This window comes from Copadichromis virginalis, linkage group LG5, assembly GCF_057382275.1.
Source record: "Copadichromis virginalis isolate Kocher_CV1m ecotype Utaka linkage group LG5, C_Virginalis_male_GT1.1, whole genome shotgun sequence".
NCBI lineage: Eukaryota > Metazoa > Chordata > Actinopteri > Cichliformes > Cichlidae > Copadichromis > Copadichromis virginalis.
The window spans coordinates 36,713,398-36,738,279 of record NC_140622.1 but is presented as its reverse complement, the minus strand read 5'-3'; the positions used below and the strand labels follow the sequence as shown (position 1 = coordinate 36,738,279).

General features: G+C 38.5%; 2 protein-coding genes across 3 annotated transcripts in view; one reads left to right on the top strand and one right to left on the bottom strand.

The window, feature by feature from the left end:
• The window catches only part of tox2 (TOX high mobility group box family member 2), an 86,399-nt gene extending 81,759 nt beyond the window's left edge, over positions 1-4,640 (top strand). For both annotated transcript variants that reach the window (XM_085457617.1, XM_085457618.1), the window contains 3 exons: positions 1,301-1,711; positions 1,794-1,942; positions 2,618-4,640. In XM_085457617.1, coding sequence (XP_085313743.1) covers positions 1,301-1,711; positions 1,794-1,942; positions 2,618-2,660 — 603 coding nt within the window. In that variant the 3' untranslated portion in view covers positions 2,661-4,640. The remainder of the gene's footprint in view (positions 1-1,300; positions 1,712-1,793; positions 1,943-2,617) is intronic.
• A 12,595-nt stretch (positions 4,641-17,235) lies between these two features.
• The window catches only part of snta1 (syntrophin, alpha 1), a 31,206-nt gene continuing 23,559 nt past the window's right edge, over positions 17,236-24,882 (bottom strand). Inside the window, exons 3-8 of the mRNA XM_085457623.1 lie at positions 22,275-22,470; positions 21,810-21,999; positions 21,583-21,713; positions 20,996-21,192; positions 19,590-19,777; positions 17,236-19,201 (exon numbers count right to left, since the gene is read on the bottom strand). Of these exons, the coding sequence (XP_085313749.1) occupies positions 19,109-19,201; positions 19,590-19,777; positions 20,996-21,192; positions 21,583-21,713; positions 21,810-21,999; positions 22,275-22,470 (995 nt within the window). The 3' untranslated portion in view covers positions 17,236-19,108. The remainder of the gene's footprint in view (positions 19,202-19,589; positions 19,778-20,995; positions 21,193-21,582; positions 21,714-21,809; positions 22,000-22,274; positions 22,471-24,882) is intronic.

Here is a 24,882-nt window from a genome sequence, read left to right as displayed (position 1 = left end):
AAACCACCACATATAACTCCAACCAGTCCGACAGTTAATGAGAAATACTGGATGCATTTCATAGATAGACATACACTTTCCTCCACGAAAAAAAAGGGAGACAGAACAGTCTGCAGAGCAGATGTGTGTGTACTGCATGTGAGTGCAGTGGAGGTGGGCGGGGCTGGGTGATTTAATACATTAAAAACAGAAAGAATGAAGAATGGGATTGTTTATGAAACAAACACTAAGCTAAATTGGAAAAGTGTGAATAACTAAGTATGCCCCATGATTCAGTAGCTTCTAAAACCACCTTTAGCAGAAATAACTTGAATGTTATCATTTTCTGTAAGTATTAATCAGTCTGTCACATTGTTAAGGAAAGAATTCAGCCCATTATTTTTTACAACCGTCATTTTATTGATGTTTTGTGGGGTTTTGTTTATGCACAGTTCTCTTACGGTGCTTACAAACATTTCAATCAGGTTGAGGTTGAGGTTGCTGCTTTGCTTGGGATCATTGTCCTGTTGCATGACAGTTTTGGCCAAGCTTTAGCTGTCAGGCAGATGGCCTCACATCTGACTCTAGAATAGCTAGCTCACTGACTGCAAGGTGCCCAGGTCCTGTGGCTGCAAAACAAACCAAAACCATCACCCCTACACCACTGTGCTTGACAGTTGGTGTGAGGTGTGTTTCTGATCGGCTGTTTTTGGGTTTTGAAAACCAAACATCTCTGCTTTGGTCTTGTCTGTCCCAAGGACATTGTTCCAGAAGTTGTGGTTTGTTCAGGTGCAACTTTGCAAACCTAAGCATTGCAGCCATGTTCTTATTAGAGAGAAAGTACTTTCTCCTGGAAACCCTTCCATACCAGCCATACTTGTTTAGTCTTGTTCTAATTAAACTGCCATAAACTTGAACATTTAGCACGCTGAAGCCTGTAGACTCTGAGAAGTATCTCTTGCATTGCATGGTTTGACCTTGGGGTATATTTGATGGGATGTCCACTTCTGGGATGACTGGCAGCTGTCTTGAATAGTGTGAATAATCTTTCTCACTGTACAGTGCTTTTATACATCTTTTATAGACTTGCTGATGATGATTAATCAAGTGTAGCACTTACTGTCTTTATTCCTATGGAAATAGTAGGGGTGTTATTTGCAATATACAGCTTGTGCATTTTGCTTATTACTGGTAAACTCGAGGCTCAGTGTCTTCCCCAGGAATATATACTGGGTTCTATGTTGTACTGCAATAAGCCATAAGAGTTAACACATTGTTACATGGAGTGTAACTATTGTTCTTGATTTTCTCTCTCTTTAAGACATATAATGACCCCGTGGAGACAAAAAGTGCCCAGACAAGTCAGGCTTCTCCACATATGATGCCAGGCAACCCGCCGCTGTACAGTGTGCCACCTCCTCCCCAGCCGACATCGCCATACCTGGGGCCTGGGGCCTTCCCACTTACTGACCTGCAGAGCTATGCAGGACACGCCCCTCGCCACACTCTGTCGCAGACACTCAGCCAATCGCAGATGCTGCCCAGCATTAGTGCCTCTCCCCCTTCCTCCTTCCAGATCAGCCCACCACTTCACCCCCACCAGCAGCTCTCCCTGCACCAGAGCTCACTCCTCAACCAGCCTATCCGCATGCAGCAGGTCCAGTCCCAGTCAATCATCTCTCACCAGATGGGGCTTCAGGCCTCTCTTCACTCCCCACCTCCAGGGCAGCAGGTATAGTGACAAACTAAGACACGTCTGCTGCTAGGAGATTATAATTTAAGATGTGTGCCTAATTTTAATGTACTCCCTATAGGGTTTTTCCCACCTCCAGTCAGAGTACCAGAAGAGCATTGGGGGTTCCCAGTCTCCAGGAGCTCCTGGCCCTGGTCCAGGCCCTGGAGTGGCTCAGACCCATGATTGGGACAATGAATACTGCAATCGGGAGTGTGGCAACCACTGCAGGTCAGTGGGAATTCTTCACATCATATTGTGTTAAATAAATGTGGAACACAGACAAACTAATTACATTTAATGGTAAAAAGCCTCAATTAAAGAATGGAATTTGACACCATATTTACCTCATAATTTAGGTTGCATTTGCCCTTAGACCAGAATTCCTGCAGAAATAAGTTATAGTATAGTTATAGCTATGGCAGCAGATGTCTCTTCCACTGCTTTTGCAAAGTAAGTGTTGAAAATTGTCAGCTCTGTTCCATTGAGACGGGGGTGACAGCTGTAGAGGTAATGGTGAGATAATAGAGCTTGTCATGTGTTTGTCAGACAGCAGTAAAAAGAAGAGAAAAAAAAACAAGTTCCATACACAAGTTTTCACTCTTATTATACTAAATGATTTGGCAAACTGCGCAGCCCTGCAGCACTGGAAGATATCGTAAGTCAATAGTGCTGTTCATGCTCAATTACAGTGCAATTTTTATTTCATTAAGAGGGTTTGTTTTGAGAAACAAACTAAGAAAAATTAAATGATCACCACCAGAGAACGATCATGCAATCAAGGAAAAATGCACCTCTGATTTCCCTCTTCCTTTCTATTTTGTAGAGTTGTAGAGTGTGACTCATAATCTAAACTGTGCCTTTGTTTTTGATTTTCCGTTTTTCTGCTTATTTGTTTTTTTCCAGTGGCAACATGATAGGCAGGGACAAGCCACTCTACCTCACCTGAAACTGAAGATGATACTCTGTCGACAAAAACGACACAGAGGAGTCTACTCTCATCCCCTATTCCACTCCCCCACTCCTCCCCCAACCCTCCCATTCTTCTTCTTCTTCTTCTTCTGACGTGCACACTTACATGCAGTGTACACTTGACATACAAACACACACACGCACATGCAAACACACACATGCCGCTTCACACACACAATCACACACGTCACCACCTTTTTTTGTCAGTGTAATTTTTATTTTTCTCAGTTTCTAGAACTTGTGAACAGAGTTTGATGACTACTGTCTGTACCACTTAATGTATTAGCAGTCCTCTTGCTGTTGAAATTTGCCAAGCACTTATAAAGCCTCCCCCCACGCCCTACCCACCCGACCCTCTCCCACCTTCTGAGTTGTGTGTCTCTGCCCCCTCTCTGATACAGGCCGGGCTGCAGAGCACTTCTCTCGTGTGTCACCATAAAGTCCCCTCAGGGACCCCATCCAGCTTTAATTAGAACGAGAAGAAAGAAAAATACTCCTTTCCTTTAATCGCTTTATTTTCCATTTGTTTTTTTCCTTTCTTTGTTGTTATTGATGCTGTTTTATTTATTTCTGGCTTGCAAAGCCGTTCCTCTTTTTTTGCCAGTAAGCGATGGGCCCTGTTCTATAGAGAAATATTAACATTTAGTAGGTTCTAGCAGGCCTTGATGTTATCGTAGCTTTGCTTAAGGGCCTGCAAATTAATACAAAAGTCTGGGTGGGGAAGAGAAACAAAACAAAAAGAATCTTTTTTAATATTAAAGACCTGTTGAGGTCTATGAGCTGTCACAGTGTGATTGTAAATATCACTTTTATGGGATCAAATTGGGAATTGGAAGTCCAGATAGATTTGTTTCTTCTTTAATATTACCTGTAAGTCATTGTGTGTGCGTGTGTGCGCGTGTGCGTGTGTGTGTGTGTGTGTGGGGGTGGGTTTGTGGGCGCATGCATGCCTGGACGTTAGAATGTACCACATTCATGACGTGTGCGGCTGAGTATGTATGTGCGTACATGCACGGACACATGTGTGCAGGAGTGTCTCAGCGTTCGGGCGTCGAGTCTTTCTCGTGAATTTTAACAGCCTTGTGCAGCTGGATTTCAGAGGAGTATTTCACACTCTCATTCTTGCATTAAATCTGTGCTCACTGGTGTGTTTTTTTCCAATAAAGTTCAATCTAAAACTGAATACACAATATGTGTCCTGCAGATCATTAAATGGAAAGAGCCAGGTGAGAGACAGAGAGCAAAGAGATAGAAAAAGAGAAAGAAGCGCTGTGAAATAAAATGAGATGTAATGTTGCAGGTGAAAAAAAATTGCCTCAAAATGCCTGCCCCACCCTTCTGTTATGTTGTCTGACCATAATGTCAGTTTTGTGTCCTTCTACAATGAGAAGTGAAGTAATGAAATATGTGAATGGAGCCATCACAGCCACATTACGGTGACTTTTATAACTTTCCAGTTGGTGTTTGGTTGTGTTGATCTCATCTTTTTTTAAACTTTTGTGTGATTAACAGAAATGCATTTTGCTGACAAGACATCTCATTTTTATCTCTTTAAGTGTAGCATCATTTCAGTTTTAGTTGCTGCAAAACTATAACTTTTTAAGTTGTGTACAAAAAAACCCTGCCAATTGTAGTTATTTTATTTGTAAAGCCAGTAATGATAAATATTTTAAATGGTTATCAGCATATTGTTTTCTGCTAGTTGCCCATCAGCCATTTGACAGGTTCTTATTTATAAAATAAAGTAGATCACCTTTGCTTCTTATGATGGAGGTATATTTTTATTCTTATTTTATTGTTTCTTTTCTTTGGTTTGATGACCACAACAATGATTATTTCTTTATTTTTTACATTTTGGGTGCTGCTCTTTTCTTTTCTTGCCAGCAGCATCGGTTTGTGTCACAATGCTTCTTTTATTTCAAACCTGCATAATAAAGACTAAAAAGTTTAAAAGTGATCACGCCTGCTCTTTTCCCTGCGGACTTAATGTCTCTCTTTTTGTTTTTTTCCTTCTCTAATTAGATGATCACACCTTTTGTGAAGACGTGGTAATAGTTATTTTTAAAAAATCACAAACACCCCCAACTTTCTGTACTGTACACTGCATTTGCACCAAGGAAGGTCACATATTTGTATCCTAAATTTACATTCAACTCAGGGCTCCAATGGCATCAACTAATTAACCATGGATACAGTGTGCACCAGCCAGCATTGATATTGCCAGTAAACTATTTTAACAAACAAGAGAGCAGATGCGAGAAGACGTTTGCTTGTGAAAGTAGTGCATCGTAGGCGTCTAGTGTGAGATAAAGAGAACAGAGGAATGCAATGTGCATACAAACTCAGGCAACCGTCCAAGTGCTGATTGCACACAAGTCTTCTTAGAGACTTTATGAGAGAGGGGAAGAAAGATTGAAATGGAACTGTCATGATCCCTTCATTCAATGTTTTATTCATGTTATGTCTGCCTGCCGTCTCTTCTTCAGTAGTATTGAATTGGCAAATAGATCATTATTGGACAATTGGAAAACCTGCCACTTTGTGATATGACACACATTATATGAAAATCACAGTCATACATTCTTAATGTAGTGTCAGATAAAAGAGGTTTTGGGTGAAGACACACAGACTTGCCTCTGTGCCTTTTGTGTGCATGCAGTCTTGTGCTCGTATGAATATCTTCTTATGGAAGCGTGTTTCTTCTTTTTTATGTTTGGGTGTTGCCTCTCTAGCTGTAGGTATATTTGTGCATACAAAAGTGGTGTGGTAACAATAGGCTGTTTCTGCTCTACTGTGAATTCAGTCTGTGCTTGCAATCACTGTCTGAAGTAATACCGTAGTAAATACTTCTAGAAGACCATATCAATTTGACACTTCCATCAGCTCCTTTAATCCCATCCCTCATCCCAAAGTCAAAGTCATGAGGCCAACAGAGAATGAAAGGCAACAATTTATGGTGGAGGATGCCATTGAGAAGAGGTGAGTGCAGCAGTCTTGTTGGTTTCCATTGATTTGAAAAGACCACTGCTGCAACTAAATGGATGATATGAGTAACAGCAGGCAGGATGACAAAGACGGGGTCAGTGTGGTATCCATCTAGTAGACGGTGATGAGAAACTTTTAAAAGTTTATCTTTAATGTGTCGTCCAAAAGGTTAAAACTACCACAAAAGTATCTTTGCATGCAAAAATGCAAAGACAGACAATATGGACAGATGTGTGCAGTGTCCTCAAATATTTTATGATCCAAATAACCCAGTGTTTTTTAGTGCTAGAAACACACCGTACATGCATTAACTTTTGTTTTCTTTATTTATATTACAAAAAAGCCTGGACTGCAAGTTGAGAATAGCCAGCGATGGAAAATTTTCATCACCAACACACTTGTAAATTTCCCCTGTTAGGTTTAAAATTCTTCTATATTTGCTCATTACCAGTGTACTTTAAATGAGGGGGAGGGGTGAAGCTGATTCCATGATACTGGCTTCCCTCTGTCCTTTGAGTTTAGCTTGATACAGGTGAGAAGGTCAGTACTATGGTTAAACAAAACGCTTACATGCAACTGAACTCCAAACACACCAACCCTCAGAGACCAGCCACTGCAGCATATAGACAAAATGTTTCAGTTGCAACTTTGGTGCTGCGGTAAGAGAAACAAACAGCAGGAAATGTGGGTGGTTTTAACAAGAAATGAGTTTCGCTTTGTGTTGAGAATCAGTTAAGGTTTCTTTTTTATGCTGACTGTACTGCACAAAATGTGTTGGTTAATCTACAAAACAGAAGATTTCCTGCATAATTCGCGAATAACAATTTAACATGAAATCTTCTAATTATTCTGCTTTTCTTTACAAAAAAAGAGCTAAAGTGCTTTTTCTAAGTAATCAAACACTAAAAATTTGCCAAAAACACCCCCAAAACAAACGTGTATAGATAGCTCTTTTTGAGTTGGTTCACCTAAGTATCAGCTTCATGCTGTTGCACAAAACACTAAAGCAAACATGGGGCTACAACATATATCAGAAAGGTGAGGCACAAAGCATACTTGCGGTTTCACACCTGTAGACATTTACGTAATCCAGCATATATGCTATGTCAGTTTTAGCAACCCTTCGGTAGGTCTTGTGGTGACCGAATTTTATCCGTTTCCTGTCTTTTTTTTTTTGCGCAATATTACAAACAAATGTTTCAACGGGTTGCATATATCTGTTCAATAATGAGGAGTTCATTTTTTTAAAAATCTAAAATTCCCCTCAGACTCATTGTGATACATCAGGTGAGGAAGAGTTTCTCACTATGATTGGATTAACTCAAATTTAAATGTATCAATATCAATTTAGCAACGTTGCCTCACACCTTGTAAGTGGGTTTCATGACATTATATGGCAAAAACTACACAGTTATTACTGTTACTGCATCATAGCCAAGCTAAATATTTGCAGTAATCTGTTGAAAATTTGTTTTATGATGCTGCCACTTGCTAATGAATAAAAATCAACTCCAATAATTAATAAACACCCCATGTCTTTTCCGAAGTAATTAGCCATTTAACATCAATTTGTCTAATATGTCAACTAACTAATGAAACAATGGAAGATTTAGTACCTTGGAAGGCAGATATTTCTGTCTGGTATGTATAACACTAAAACAGATCTAAATAATTATCTTTAATTTTCAAATGTAAGACACTAGACTTTTTGCTTTCTATTTCACAATGCAACATGGATACTTAAAAGGCATGCTTGTTGATCTGCTCACTGTATCAACAGGGAGCAGATCACTGTTGATACATTTGTCCACTGCTTGTTTCACAATCTAAGAGTGACCAAAAACTTAGTTGTTGCAGGTCTGGTTCACTGTCACAGTGTAATTCATTTCAGACAATGCATATTTCCTACACATTATTCTATTAAACTGCAACGAAAAAGGGATGTACAAAAGCTCATACTGCACTTTCGATTTTTGTGTATATGTGAACATTGTGGTTTAGAGTGTTAAGTCAGTAGTGTCCAGATGACACCCTTTTTGATAGGTAGCACAGTTCCTGTCCCCCAGTCCCACCCACTCATTTGGCTGTGGGACAAGAACCCTCATCTCTGTAAAAAACCCGCAGTTCTCACTGACTAAGAGGTAAAATAATAAAGTTTCACATTTCTTCATCTCAGCATTTCTTAAGTCTTGACTTGAAGTGGAGATGAGTCAGATCATGAACCGCACACATAACTATTTTCTCATCACCACTGCTGTCGTCTGTGAAAGTCAAGTCCCTTTATGCCCTGGATCACCTCAGACTGGAGCCACAGAAAGACGACCAAACATACGCAGTCATTTTAGATGTTTGTTAAACACTGCAGCTGCTCTATTTGAGCAATATCGCCCACACATGCTCCACCTTAGATCCTCTAATAACTGCATGCTGGAGAGAGTGTCAGAAAGAAACGGTTGTGTTATTGTAATAAGGTTCCTGTCCAGATGTTTGGGATTAAAGGCTTGTTATGAAAATACAATATAGTTACTTAGGAAGATAGGTATTCGGGTCTGTCATGCACATGGCATGTAACACTGTTAAAATAAGTCTGATGATGGGATTGGGAAAGGATTCAACTCTATATAGTGCAACATCTTGGCATGTTTTATAATAGACAGTCCTAGCATTTGGTTGGTATAAAAGGAGTTATGTTCTTAAAATCAGCACCATAGCAACCAATCTGTGGAACATGCTTTGCCAATATACAGTAAACATAGCATCACTATACATTAGAGTGATTTACTTATCTTACCATTGCTGTGATACACTCGCAAGAAACACTGCTCATTTCAAACGTGTAATTATCAAATGCAACATATGGGAAAAATAAAGATCCTGCAAAATGGAACAAGGTTGTCCAGCCCACCATATTCAATATACTGCATGTAATATTTTGACAGAGTTTACCACTGATTTTATTGGCTGAGCATTGGCTAATGTAGTGTATTGTGTTTCATATTATCGTTACTCTGAAGCTGCCGTCAAACGATGAAGGTCAGACAGATGTGTTACATTACACCCACAGTTATATGAATAATTTCTTTAGTTTGTTCTGTTGACCCATTTAATCGGATAAATCTGACTGAATTCAAGATGAAATAGCTACATGGTTAGTATGCAATGACTAGTATTTCTGGTAATCTACTGAGGAGTATGAAGTAAGCTAGTTAAAAATATAGACATAAATACTTTTATATTATCTAAAGTCTAAATGTATAATTTGACTATGAAAAATAACAAGAACATAATATTGTTGTTCAGGGAACATCAGCAACCACTATGACATTCTCATACTGAAATTTGATGTTCAAACCAATTAAATCGTAGTTAGTATGATTAAACATACTATGTCTTTTCCCAAGCTGTTCTGCAGGCTGCAGACATGCTTCTTCATTAAACGTTTATGTGATTTCTTTTATTACACTTTTGAATAAATTTAATGATAGGATATTTCTTTTGGCCACTCTTTTCCCCCCACTTCACTGATAACAACAGACTTCAAACACAATGCGACTGCAGAAAAATAACTTTTTACAGCTTGCTTCTTTGTGCAGAGAAAATTGAGCATTTATTCAATGCTTTTATCACGAAGTATATGTATAATTTTACCAAGTAACTGTCAGTGCAGATGAGGGCTGTGTGCAATTCGTGGCTCATAATGGCAAATATTTCCAAGAATCTCTTTTTTAAAAATTATGGGGAATTTTTTTTCCTTTTTAATTTTTGTCCATTTTTTCGTCAGCATGCCTAAGACATCAGCTCAGATCTCTCTGATCTTTTATAAATCTGAGCTTCTTTTGCAACGATAGCCACAGTTAAATGCTAGATGATGCACTATTATGCTGGAAGATGTCTTTACTGCCTTTTTTCTTTGCAGTACATTCTCCAGTGTAAAGAACATTGACCTTTATAGCTCACTTTAATCAGTGTGTCACACTCAGTATCTCGGGTGATTGACCTGATGTCTGTGAGAATTTTGTTCACCAAACAAATCACTGGAAACAATTGGAAAGAAACATCAAATCAAAAAAGTTTTAAGGTTTTTGCACTATCAACTAAGAGGTGGGATGAATATCTCTTTGCATCTTTTGATCTCTGAAAATTGTCATATTTTTGTCAGTTCCTGAGCAAAAGAAATCAATTTAGAATGCTGTTTGGTTCAAAGGAAATTAAAGGGAGGACAAATTGGATTGCCTTGTTGTCTTATTGTTATCACTGTGAACTCCATTGTGTCTCAAGCATGGCATGTCATGCTCAGGTAGTTTTCCTCTTTTACCAATTACAGTTTTTGTGTACCTGCAAAATCCAGAATGCTTTGTGGATGATTGCAATTTTCATATTTCAAATCCAATATGCCGCTCTATCTTTAAACCCTCTCACTTTCTATTTATGTCTGTGTGACAAACTTGTTTTTTTTTCTTCCCAAGGGACATTTATTTTTGTCAGGTGCATCTGCATTCATTAGAATCAAATACACAAGAATGTTTTTCTTCTTTTTCTTTAGTTTCATCCCTTACTGAATCTCTTCCAAGTAATGATACTTTCTATCAGTCTAAAGTGTTTTCAATCAGTCTCCCTGGTTTTTAAGAAATTGACTTAAAAGGCTTGGAGCAGGTGAAAAATGTGGATTGAATTCTAACTTGGGATTCAATTCAAAAAATCATCCTGAGCTCAATCACTCACTGAGAGCTACAGGGAAAATTCAGATTAGGGCCACCATCTAACGTTGTGACTTTTACTAATAAATATTTGTTTTCTGCAAAAATAATTGAACCTTTATTACATTTGATGTGTGCAGAATCTCTGTGTCAGACGTTTAAGACAATGTGTTGCAGTGGTTCGCACTGTTGTCTCACAGCAAAAAGGGTTCTTTGTTTCAAACCTATCTGGAGACTGTCTGTGTGATGTAGATGAGCAGTTTAAAGTACAAAGAATAATGCACTATATAAAACACTATATGCATGTATATTTAATGCTGCTTGTAGCAGTATTTAGAGGAGCCAGTATGACTACAGAAGTGCTATATATTCTGTTCCACATTAATTAATAGCATCTTGGGCTTTTGGAGCCTGTTCAGAAAAACAAATGTTGGCTTACTGAAAAATATCAAAACAGGGTTAGACAGGACAAGTGAACCATTTTCTCTTTGAAACTAAGTTTAAAGCTTTTGGCTGAAGTGAAACAAGTCGTGATTCATCCTCTGGAAACAATGAATGTCCGTATAAGATTTTATCTAAAAGAAAGTGCATCCTCTACATGTTGGGAAATTCCAGCAATCCTTTCAGCCACTAAAATGTGTAAAAGATGAAAACAAAGGGGAACCGTGACAAAGCTAATATCATAGATCAAGAACGATAAGAAAGTTGTTTTAGGGTAGATCTGTGAGAACTTGCAGTTATTTTATAATAATAAACTGTCTATGAATTTTTCAGTAGCAACAGTAAAATAAAACTTTAATGGCAACCAAAGAGCTCAGACTATTTTACTTCACAGTACTGTAAAGTGTTGTACAATAAGACACTGTTGTTCCCGAGTACAACAGCCCCACTGTAAAATTACAGTTCAGTGCTGTACATCTAGCTGATAGGACTTTACTGTTTTTAACAGTGCAACTTCTAACAGAATATGATTATTTTTAAGAAATAGATCAACTTTACCCATTGCCTACAGAAATGGATTGTTTTCTATTCCTTCTGTAATAGCCCTCTAATGATTTAGCTATAAAAAGAAATGTGCTAGTGTGAAAACAACACAGAACCTACCTCACCAATCTAGCCTACTTTAATCTGAACAAATTCATATTAGGAACACTGCGATGTAATCATTCATTAGTAACTTTAATTGCATTTGTTAAGCATGAGCCAGTAATTACTTAAATCCTGTTTTCTTCTCACACCCACATACATGCAGCTTGTGGCCTCTCCTTTCTCTGCTCATCACCCTCGGATAACAAACACAGGAGAACACTTTGGAAAAGGCACTTTTTAATACATTTCTTTTGAAAAATGGATTATCAAATTAATGGAAACTGCTCAATAACTGCTGCAGTGAGGAATGCTTCCCACCTAATTGAATTAGGGTTTTCATTTCTGTGATTTCTGTGTTTGTTTTTGGCAGCTGCCATCTGTTTGCCTGGGACCAGCTCTATTAATAAGCTATTCAGATTGAGATGGGGCTTTATTCCAGCAACTGTTTCTCACCTCCTCTCTCTCCTTCTCTCTCTCTCCCTGCCTTTCCCTTTTTCTCACTTCCTTGCTCACTCAAATGATTGTCATGGAAATCATCAGAGGTGCCAAACCACAGACAAAAGAAAGAGCTTTAACATACACCTGAGCCAAAAAGAACAGAACTGTATTCTAATTGCGATGGGAACAATTAAGACTGTGCATATTTATTGACAGGGGACTTCACACAGGAGCATATGCTCATGAATACCAGAAAAAAAATGGAATGAAAAGAAGGCAGGATGGGGTGGGGTGGTGGGGTAGGGGGACTGGTGTGTTTATATGATGATGATACTATATGTTTAAATGGTTAAAATGCCCACAAGCAAAATATCTGTCTGTCATTTCCTTTGCAGCTATTACACACTCACATAGAATATTTTACTTTAACACTTTTCTGAAAGAAATATGGTCCCTTCCCACTTTGCAATTTTTAAAAAAGTACTTAAAGTGCTTGACATCAAGCAATATTAACTCCCACTTTCTTCCTCTCCCTCTCTTTCTTCTTCTCTTCTCCACCTCTCCTGTTGACAGCTACAGTCTCCCTTTCAATGTTCCAAGAACAAGGAAGTCCAATCTGAGCTTTGCTCAGTATTCTGATCACACACCTCTCTCCTCCAGTAAAACAAGTCTACTTTAAAATTCATAACTACATTTGGAAAGAATAAAAGGGTGCCCTGATGGAATATTTCCAAGGAGCTTACTTGAGCGAAAATACAATTCGCTTTGGCATATTTAATAACTCTAACCTGGTCTTTAAGACATACAGTAGTAATAACAGTTTCTTTAAAAAAAAAATAAGGTAACTGAAAAAAGAAATTCAGCCTATACCTTAGCATGAAATGACTACCTATAATTCCTGCCTCTAGGAGCCCGGTGAGAGAATAATAGAGGGGGGGAGAGAAAAAAAAGGAAGGGGAAATAAAGGAGACAGGAGATAGTGAGAAGCTCGTCAAAGTTGGAAAGAGTCAGCTTTCCCTTTAATTCTGTTTTTTTCTCTCTTCTGCCCAGGAGGCAGTTTGAATTGAATCAAACAACCTAGATTGATTAAGCTTGGATGAATGACTTTCCAATGACACAGGATTCGGCGTTAGCCTCACCCCATCCCTCTGTACATATTTGACATGGTTATTGAGGAGTTGATGTAAAAGTGATTGCATGGTTGCTTCTTTTTGGATTCTGTGCAACGTTGACATGTTCGAGCTATGCTAAATGTTGTTGCCGTTGTTCAGTTCCTTGAAAGTCGCATTTGATTCCCGTTGAACCCTGCTTTGATTCGAATGCCTCTCAGGAAGAAAAGCACAATGAACGAGTATGAGAAAATAGATAACATGCTCTTCCAATTGGAATATGAATTGCTCTGCTTGAGCCTAAGTATTAATCTCTTGTCCTCTTTCTACTCTGTAGTCCTTTTGTGTTTGTGGGAAGGGAAGAGTGGGGAGGGGGGCACAGTATTGAATATTGTGGGATGTCCTGTTCTGAATTTGGTCAGGACCAATCAAAGCTTGAGTGCTCTCTCTCTCTCTTTCCACACAGAACATGAGTACTCTCTTTGTGATTCTTCTGTGTGGAGACACAGAGACCCCTACTGCCTCTGAAAGGTACACTGACACTGGATTTGTCTCTCATTCCTTAGTATTCCACTGCCACCTGCCTGCTACGAGTGTAATGCCAGTATGAGGATCACAAGCCTGTAATACTGAAAAACTTGCACTTGAGCATATGTGTTAAACATTTACAAAACTCAATGGCATCGCTCTTTGGTAGTTACAAAACCCCCCACCAAAATACATGAAAACACCTACACAGTTAATACAAGTGTATATATATTCGCTCATCCATCTTCCTCTCATCCAGATCAGGTTTGCAGAGTCTCTCTCTCTTTCTTTCTTCTCATACATAAACTCTGTGACCTTTTATGTGAGATAACTGTAAGCACAATGCCAGTAAAGTTTACTATACATTCTATTCTATACTGTTCCTGACACATTTGCATAATACAAATGTAAGGACATAAGCACATTTTTTTTGTTTGATGTAAAGTACTGTAAAGACAGGATGCACTGAGTAAAAAGCATACTCTTTTTGTCTGAATTAACTCACATTCAAACTCACATTTACACATATGCAATTACTGTACACTGGAACAGCTATTTTGGGTCCTCAGTCCTGAAACGACAATGACAAAAGGATATTATTAAATATATCCCTGAGCTTGAGGCTGGGCACAGACCCAGATTGTCCATTTGGCATCATTATTAAACTTTATTGCCCAACTAGTGATCTTTATAAAAATGAGCCTTTATAAAAAAAAAAAAAAATTGCAATCACTGCTAAATGTAATATTTAGACCACTGGTGAAGCTACTTGGACTGAATAAGTCAATCATCAGTATAATCTCTCTTACTATCACTGCTGTCATCGGTGTCATTCTGAAAATTATGAATGATTGAATTATCACACAGTTCATCTACAACTTTTCATCAAGGTGTTGGATAAAGATCAAAAGATAAGTGTGATATGAATGAAAATAATCACAAGTTAAGTACAATAGGTACACTGTAGGAATGTAAATGACTGAATGACTAAATGTGGCTTGTAGTCTACAGCATTTTGAGTTTGCAATAAGAATATAGAAAGTACCAACTAAATATGAACGTGGAACACATTAGAAAACATCAACCCTGACAGCTGATTGGGAATGACACACAGGAAGGATGAGGATGCAATCACAGGTGAAAATAATAAACAACAGGTGAAAGCAATCAGGGACACAGGGTAGGAAGATAAGAAGTGAAAACAAACTGCTTCAATCACCAAAAGAAATCTAAAAAAACACACAAGATTTGAGGGACAAGGGAACATATAGGGACCAGTGCATGAACACAGAAATGAGGCACAACAAGGATGGAACAGAAGTTCCACCAAAATAAAAAAGACTAAAAATACTTAATTTAAAAAAAGAAAACTAAACTAAAAACTGTACAAAATAAACAAAGAAAGACTCAAATACACGAATGAAGAATCCATATCTTCAACAGAAGATGGAAACCAAAAACCAAACCAGGGAGATGACACATAATGCCTTTGAATAAAAAAAAATCCAGTGTAATAGCATCTTATTCAGCGTTGCATAATGTGTACTTTACCAGATATTTCAACATATTACAACCTATCCAACCTATCCAAAATAAAAAAGTTAAATATATTTTAAATAAATAACACTTTATTTGAAATTGTAGCACAAAAAACTTGTCCTAAACGTTCCAACTCTTTAGTAGAAGATGGCGATCAAATCAATTTTTGTGTTTTATTTACCATGCAACATTTTTTTTTTAATAATCACAGTTATAATAATTTTTATTTCATTTATTTTCCAAAGTCATGATCTGCCTCTTCTTTCTGTCTTTGGGGTTAGTGTACACATTCATACGAGCACCCTGATGCCAAAGCAGATAGGAAGCTAATTTAGAGATTTCTTCTTGTATGTCATTTCTGCCTTTCCAGACTTCATCGGGGGGAAAAAAGGTATGACATGAGTGTGTTTATCTAGTACAACATGTTCTTTTAGCTTCTCGTGCTACTCAAATTGTAATTCCCAACAATTTTTCTAATTTCTAAGCGTCCTTACATTTGTATTGATCAAAATATATTCACAGAACTCGATCCTCCTCTTCAGCAGCATCTGAGAGCCTGACTGACAATTTTAACAGCAGCAACCATAATGGAAGAGGTGAACAGAGCTCTCTGCCGTTGCCATGGTAACGTCTAAACAAGAGGGGTGAGCGCTGAAAGGGGAGGAAGGGAGAAGATATGATCAAATGTGAACACTCTATTGTGATTTAATATACAACTCCCAGTTTGTTATTACTAGAGTCTGCCATTTCTATGTGCTGTTCCGAAACACTCAGATTCAAAGCTGTGTTTAAAAGGCCATATGCACACACACACACACACACACACGCACGCACACATTAACAGACTGACAGTTTGTCTACTAAAAACAGCATCTGGACCTCACTGATAACGCTCCTTAATGACAGTAAAAATACAGGAGAGTGGACTGTTTGCTTGCTCTTCTTATAATGGCTAGCAGCAGGCCTAACTGTCTCCATCACACACCCTGCTGACTTAAGTATCTCATCATCATCATCTTTGCTCTTCCCATTCTACAGATCTGTCTGGACTTAATAAAACTGTCAGACCACCAACTGGGACTGTTAAATAAAGACAGCACAAGGCTAGATCCGCTGTCTGAATCTGCTCGGTGGAACGGCTCGTTAAAGACCATGAGATATAAAACACGCAGCTGAATATATCAAGTGATTTGGGGCTGACTAAAAGGAGTCTGGCTTAAGAGGGATTTAGAGAGATGATGTGGGTCACAATGTAGACACATTAACCTCACATGGTTGTTTTGGCCATCAACTAACTTATTTACACATCCAGCCAAGCCATTAAGAGTCAAGCTGCTGGATACTTGATGGACATGAGGCCAGTATTTACAGTACTTTAGCTCAGTTTCCTCTGCGTTGTCCTCTTCTCCAAAAAGCATATAAAGCCACATTTTATATGCTTTTTGATTTGCTTTACTTGCTAAGCTTCTGTCAATAGTCCTGTCTACAAATTTGAATACAATAAAAAAAACAAAAAAACAAAAATAGTGGTATTACCTAAAACAAATGTTCTCCTGGAAAGGCTGAAAAGAGTTAAGAATTTGTCGTAAGCTGAAAAATGAAATTCACATTAAAGTATCCTTAACTGCACTTGCTTGAACGTCTGCTTGAGGCTTGCTCAACATGCCGGAGAGAGCCCATACTTCAATTTTAAAGAGACATGCTAATTACATGTCTTTACACGTTAATGAAACATGTTTACACTCCAAAAAATATTATTATCATATTAGGTTCCACCATCAGATTCACCGCTTGTTGTGCCATCTTGGGGGTTTTTTTGCAACCAAGAAATTGCTCATCTCAAAGTCTATGGGTTAAACTTACCTATGGTAATATACATCTTTAGTGGGCAGGGCCACTTTGACACTTGCAAAAAAAGACAGCCACCACAGATGGTGGCTGTTTGCTAGGATTAGCTTCTGCTAATTTTGAATCAGTGGTGTGCTATTTGGTCCCCGGCCAGTATAAAGAAACGTGTGCTCTAATTGATGAATCTATGTATTTATTAATGTATGGATAATTAGTACAGCTTTAACCAAGTTTACATAATAAATGTAGATAATATTTCTTTTGTTTTTAGAGAATTATAATAGTAGTAATAGTATAATAATCAAGCACAAGCAAGGTAAACAATAAAAGTTAAAGTTTATTACATGTTTATATACAAACAACCCTGCAAGGCACACATTTGTTTAAATAAGAATATACAATACATTTTATTCTTGAAAGCAAACAATTTTAGTTGTGTACATATATATATATGTATATATATATATGTTAATAGAAGTCTGTTTAGTGTTCAAAGAAGAAAGAAGGCCCCAAATTGCAGATGTCCAGTCAGCACAGATAACAACACAAAAGTGACCAACATAACAGTTCCATATACTTTCTTAGGTTCTTAAACAAAAAAATACAAAAACATTGAAAAGACCGTGGTAAAACTTTCCAAGCCTGCACTTGCCCTCTGTATTAAGAATATAGTACTTAACAAAGACATTAACTCATAAAGTAAGAGTTAAACTCCATATCCATAGAGAAGTATAGTTAAGCTGGCTGTATGTCATCTATAAATGATAATGAAAACCTTTGTCAGTGCTGTGAAACACAGGATATTTTTTTATTAGATTGTTTATGTTACTGACAAAAAAGACTGATTAAGGCCATTGATACTTAAGACACACTGCTTAGCAAATTTATTACACGACCTGTCATAAAAACAAGAAAACACAAATATCTGTCAAAAATGTGTTTAAAAATGATATTGCTAATTATTAGTCAAGAAACAAACCAAATACCTAAATCTGTGCTGGCACACTGACCCTCTCTCAGAAATTAGAAGTTTATCAAGCATAACGTTCAACCACTAAGATTTTTGTTTTTCTGTTGAGAAATCCAAGTAAATAACTGTGATTTGGCATGTTAATCAAAAATAATAATGTGCTTTTGCACTTTTTCAACTTTTTTATGAATAGTAACTTTGAAAATTCATGAATAACACATATGATATTGTAGCATTATAAATATTTTGATTAGAGAACTTATTGGTGGATTAACCATTACGGAAGCATAAAACACGATTTTGGTAAATATCAAAACTGGTAATTCAGGGAAGCTGTGGCATAAACCTTACATCAGGTGATGGTCTAATAAAATTGTTAAGCACTGCAGGTTTGTATTTGGTATGAATATTTTGTGGTTTTAAACACAAAAAAATAGCATTTTTAAATATATGGTTTTACTTTTTGTAGAAAAAGGTGAAATGAAAGTTGTATTTCAGCTAGACTGAAAAATCTATTTTACTTTTCTTTTGGAGGTCGTCTTAAAACGCATGAAAAATTTCAGGGTATTGGCAAGAATCCACATGAACAGCATATCATAATAGCTCCATTCTGTACATTGTTCAGTACAGACTATTGATTATGTAGCGATCAGCCGTGACATCCTGTCACTCCATTCGAGCTGCCTTTATGAAAATGTTTGTCCAACATCAATCAGGACTTTTGTGAAATAACTTTTGTTATTCACAACAAAATGATTTTGTTCACAGCACATAAAGCAAAGATTGAAAGATGAAAAGATTCTCAAGACAAAGGCCCATCTTGACTTATGAAATAAAGATAAACAATATGATGACAAAAAACTAATGTCTGGGGCTTTAAGCTTAGAAACATTAAGATACAGGCAGTCGTACTCGTACAGTTTGTCATCACAAAGTGTCATGACATACTGTGACAGATTTGACAGATGCAAGCTCCCTTAAGTGGCTACTGACTTGCACCAACGTTTTACCTTACAAATACAAGTTCAACAAACAACCATCGTTGCATTGCTGCAGTTCATTCCATAGAAGGATCAGGAGATGCCTGACCAAAGATGATTTTTAGAGGCTTAGGAAGGCTTGTCAGCATTATTCCCAAGCCTCCCATCGTCTGGAGTTTCAGAGTTCCCAGGCTGTACCATAAATTTTATTGAATATTCCTATTGTGACGTTCCGGCCTTTATCATGCCAAGAGACCAAGTCGCTTGACCTTAGCAGACAGGAAAGAGTGGATTATGAAGACTAAGGTCTTAGGGCAACAATGCAGGTCCAGTTGCTGTAAGAAGATACAGATATGTAAAAAAGAAACATGATTAAATGAAGGAAATCCATATCATTTTGCTTTTTTTAAACATTTCTATAAATGCATAACAAGCAGGTCAACCCATCTGAATCGGAATTATCTGAATAACTTACAGAGTGAAATATGATTTGTAACTGTCTGAGAGGGAGCATGTAATGTTTTTTTTCTTAAATGTCAAAGAGATGGCTAACACACAAGCTTAGGTAGAAATCAAATTTAGTCAAGTTCACCATCTGTCTAACAAGTGAGCACTCAGCACTCAGAGTAATGGTGCTAATGATTTTACTGATGCATTATTGCCCTGAAATGTCACATATTTCACTTCAAGTCAAAATTGAACAGAAAACAGGGGAAAACTTACTATCTCAGCCTCGGGACCTCCAAAATCAAGGAACATCATCCGAACGCCGTCGTCTGAGGACATTCTGAGGCGCTCAAAAGGCTGCTGGAGGAGAACATTCTTCCTGACACCCATTTCTTCGGTGAACAGTGTGAAACCGTCATCGATGTGAACTCCCAGCATGCACTCTTTCCCATTCCAACTGCAGACTGCCAAAGCAGAAAAAGCAGTGCTTATGTGGCGTAAAGGTCAAGTAATGATTTATTTGTGATTTCATTAGTAGTATCATTCAGTATTGATACAGGGCTACAGAATGCACTTTACTAAATGTGACACTGAAAAGACAGAGATGCAGTTTAAATAGTTTTTGCTGTAAGAAAACAAAATTGTTCCAAATTTTAGTTTAGTAAAAGAAAGTTAGAATTAGTTTCACATATTGGAATTAAAAGAACCATTTTTAGTTTATACTGGAAAGTTTTTGCATCATTTTATTCCACCAGCAGAGGGCAATGTGAAACCTTTACTACACAGCAAGGTTTTACACCGCATGGCACTTGTCTCAGAAAGTAGGACTACTCTGAGCAGTAAATCCAGCTGTAAAGCTGTAGGGGGTTTTACTCAGTCTAGATGTAAGCAGAGAGCTAAGACTTTATATACTACAATACATACGACAAAATGCTTTGTCTTCCCTCAAGCTCCTTATAAAAATCCATTGCAAGAAAGTTTGGTTTCTAAAAACCCAAATCTTTTATTAAAATGAAACCAGAAGAATTGTGCAAAGATTAGGGACGTTCTACAAAGGGGTACAGCGTGCAGATCACTGTGTAAAGAACAATAAATCGCACTAATCCTGCTTTGTGAGACGAGCCTCTGTTTTAAACTGGAATGTTTGTGTGTGTCTGTTGAACAGAACCAAGTCTTAAGCCCAAGCAGGAATTGTTTGGTTGAAATAGATTTGAGGTATATTTATAGACATGATTCAAATGTCTGAATCAGTCCCTGAAAAAAAGTCATTGGATAGTATTTTGACTTTCAGAAGGCTCCATTTTTATTCCTCTTCAGCTTCCACCTCTAACAAAACCTTGTTTATTTCTGAAAATCGGTTCGGATACGGAAATGTTACCTGCCATTACAGGTAAATTCTTCTTAAAATATTGTTTAGTTCAGGTTAACAATGATTACAAACCAGTGTTTCTGATAGTAATGGGGGGGGGGACCCAAAACCAAAAAACTCTTACCCTAACTTACAGCATACAGACGCTGCTAACTGAATTACATAATTCATGTGTACTCTAGTATAGAACTGACATCACCATTTGGTATTTAACATGTAGTGGGCTTTTCTCTTAATACATCTGAATTTCAGATTTATTCGTAAAAGAACTGTAAATGAACCAAAAACTGAAGAATCTTTTCTATCTCTGTACCCGTGGTGACCTCCTTGGTAAGCTCAGCAGCATAGTGGCAACCCTCCACCAGCAGATGAGTCCAGGTCGACAGCTCCTTAGCAGAATCCACCCTAAAAACATGTGTCTCCACGCCTTGCTTTGTGCCTGAACGTAGGCCAAATGACAGCTCAGAATCCAAGACTGGAGAGCTTTTTCCTGGACCAGAGTGGACCAGTCTGAGAAAGGAGGGTGTGGGGTAGGTGAAAGAGTGGGGAAAAAAAGTGTATGAGAAAGATGATAATGAAGACTTATAGAAAATAATGTGGCCATAAGAGCAAATGATGTTGCAGACAAACTGCTACAGGGCTACAGAGGAGAGAAAAAACAGAGGAAAAACCCATGACTCATAGGTTCTGTTTCCACATGAATATGATGTTATTTGGCAAAACGTCCAACAGTCCAGCTATGGAAAGAGTGAGCATGTGTTCTCTGGGCTAAATCAAGCCAGAGGAAGGCCTGAGCCGAACAGCTTCTGAGACTCCATCGTTATGTGAATGCGTTGATATAAGAAAGAGAGCGAAAGCACAAGTGTCATGTTATGTAGCGTGTGCTGTAAGGGTGGAAACCTGGTGGTGATGAGCGGGTGGCTCTTTGTCGGATTGTTGAGGCTCTCTTTGCTTTCAGGACACGAGGGATACAAGAGCAGGTCCTTGTCAGTCAGCACAGCCAGTACGGGTTTCTCTGGACCCTGAGATACCTGCGCACGTTGAAATTTCTATCAAAACTTCAGAAATATTTTAAACTTTCTATTAGGCTGCAGATCAGTTTAACCATTGCTCCCCCCCCCCAATACCTGCTCTGTAATCCAGCCCAGATGTTTGACTTCCATGCCAGGCTGCATGCTCCTCATCTCCTCCTTCACTCGTGGTAAAAGGCTGGCAGCACCAGCCTGGATGGCATTGTACCAGGATTGGGCCATGGCAGGGTCTTTTGCCCTCAGGAACACAGAGTTCTTTTTGTTGGATGAAATCACCTCAAAATACCTGGCAAATGAGATGACAGAAAAAGAGAATGATGCCAGAAGAAAAACATAAAAGAGGGGAAAAAGCTGTTAGAGGAATTAAAAAGACATGGCAAAGTGACTAAAGCTTAAGGGTGAGGAGGAAGTTTCAGATTTTAACAAAGAGAATGTGAAAAAGACACACGAAGAAGTCCCTTTTACAAAGCCATATCATTTTCATGTGTCAGATATTTTTTATCCAAATGCATAAACTGTATGAAATATTACATAAATCGCTGAAGCTTTAACATGTAATACCTGTTTTCTGTGTCTGGAGGGCACTGTTTTCGTGACACCTGGCACATCTTCAGCGGGATGCTCCGGGGCTCCTTCACCTCAGCAGGGGAGAGCTCAGTGCCCCTTTGAGGTGTGGAAGGGGGAGAATCCCACGGGAGACCTGCTCCAGGGGACCCAGAGCTTTTAAAGAAGGCAGACATCTCCTTGATGTACTTCACTGAAGCAGAGTGGGAGGGTGTGGGAGATAAGAGAAAAGGCAGAAGAAGTAAAAGAGGACAGAGAAGAGAAAGAGAGAAAAAATGTAAAAATGAAGCCTCCAGGTTTGGAGATGAGTTGAAAGCTGTAACACTTAAGAACTGCTTCACAGTGGTGCAGAAATCAACGCACAGTACAAAGAGCTCTATGTCACAAAAGTTCTCCCATACAGAGCCTATGATGTTTATGTTGCATTTCTGTTGTAGGTAGTTGATTCTGGCATGTCTTTAGCAGCCACTGGTGCCATAGAGAAGATGTAATCTGACACTCATATCTCACTCGTGTGTCACATGTCATTCTGGTGCTCCAGCACAAGGATTATCAGTAGTGACCGTTACGGCGTCTCTGTTTGTGCTACTAACAGTGGCATTCTTAGTGCCAATATCAGTTTACCTGTTATTTCCTCAAAAGCTTGTTAAGCCCTGGAAAAACCTAGGTGCACTTGAAAAAGTCATGTATTTATAAGCTTGCCAAGGTCCAAAATGTGGGACTATTTAGAAAAACGCAACAGAAAATAAAGATGAAAAACAGAAAACAAAATATACATTCCATCCATCTCAGGGTCATGAAGGACCAGAGCCTATTGAAGGTGAGATATACTCTGGACAGGTCGTCATCACAGGGCCGACACATATACACAGAAAACCATTTACAAGTAACCTCACATTCACACCTGCAGCCAGCTTTTTAGCAACAGATGTCTTTGGATTCTACCCAGAGAGCTGTCCACTGCTCTACCCTCTCTAACAACAATAATAACAACAGTAAAAATAATTTGAAAGTTCAGTAAATGGAAGAGTCTATAAGTGCACCATGACACACTGGTGTGAATATACATGTGTGTCTTTGTGTGTCTAAGTGTGTGTTTTCAAGATGACTATCTTTTTGTGGTTTGAAGGACCACATGGAGGTGAAACATCATGAAACATGATGACATCACCGAACTATCAGTGTGACCGAGGATTCAACAGCAGTATCCAACAGCTTACTTTGATGAATATGGCTTTTGATATATATAGATCAGTAACCCCGACCCATTAACAGTTAGGACTGGCTAAACTGATTGTGAAGCACTCTGTTACTGGTCATATGGTTGAGTTTCCAAACCACAATGTTTGAGGAAAGAGTAAAGCACAGCAAGAAATACAATGGTAAACTACTGATCAAAGTCTAGCTAAGAAACCCTGTCAACTGATGGATGTAAAGGCACAGGAAATCCTTGTAAATAACAAAGATATTCTCAGGGATCAAGAAAAACAGAGACATGAGTTAGACGGAGAAGCTTATGCAGCGCATAAAACTTGAAAATCTATTAAAGGTTTATTGATGCGACATTGTTTGAAAGAGAGACGTCTCCCCGGGCCAGGAGCGCTCCAAGGTTGACTACAGATGTGTCAACCTGTACTACTTCTACTGAAGTCTGGACTCTTGGGGACAGGGGAAGAAAACAGGTAGGCTTTCACAGTGTTGAAAGCTGATTAGCATTCATCTGACCATATGTGCTGGGAATGCAGTTCTGTTCATTGCACTGGAAGGCCAGTTTTCTTCTTCCGACAAGCCATCACAATTCTGACACCATATGTTGTGGAGTTCTTTCTTGCAAATGCCTAAGAAGTTAGAAAAACACGGCCCGAGGTGCTTCGTCATAAGGACTTCCAGTTCTGTATGGTGCATGACTGACACAATAGTGTCAGGACTTTCACATTAATACAACGGGAGGTTAAGAAGTGCAAAAACACACATCCATCCATCTATCCACCCATGTTCAGAAGTGTGCTAAAAACATATTTATGAGATCTTTATGCTGTCCCGTAAGTTAAAGACAGATTTGTCTCCTAATAGCCAATGTCAGTGTCAGAGGTACATCTGAGGGGGAAGTTCCCGGTTTAAATTTGAAGAAAGAAGCTGTGGCTCATGGTCAGCATCTTAAACCCAAGGCTATGGGGGTGCCCATAATTTTTGGTGGATATAATTAAGTGTTATGAAATTGTTACTGTATCTTATTCTGTACACATATCTTTTTAAACGCAGTTTTACCACTCACACACCCAAGCTCAGATACCTAAACACACCACCACAGATGGAGTCCTCTGCTGCAGTCCAAAAGGCTGTGTATGGCTTTAACAGCAGTAGCCACTGCTGGAGTAAAAATAGCCCAGAGGACGTGGCAAAGCAGTAGGTTTAAGGCAAAGCTTTGGTTTCACATGGGAAGTGTGAAGTGCTCTGTACAAGAGGCATGTAGCCAGAGGGCAAGCAGAAGAGTCATAGCACAGGACAGCAGGAACGAGAGAGGAGGCTTTTACTTTTCCCAAAATAGAGATCCTGCCAGATACACACAGCCTTCCACTTATTTAGCTTCCAAGCATCAACTCTC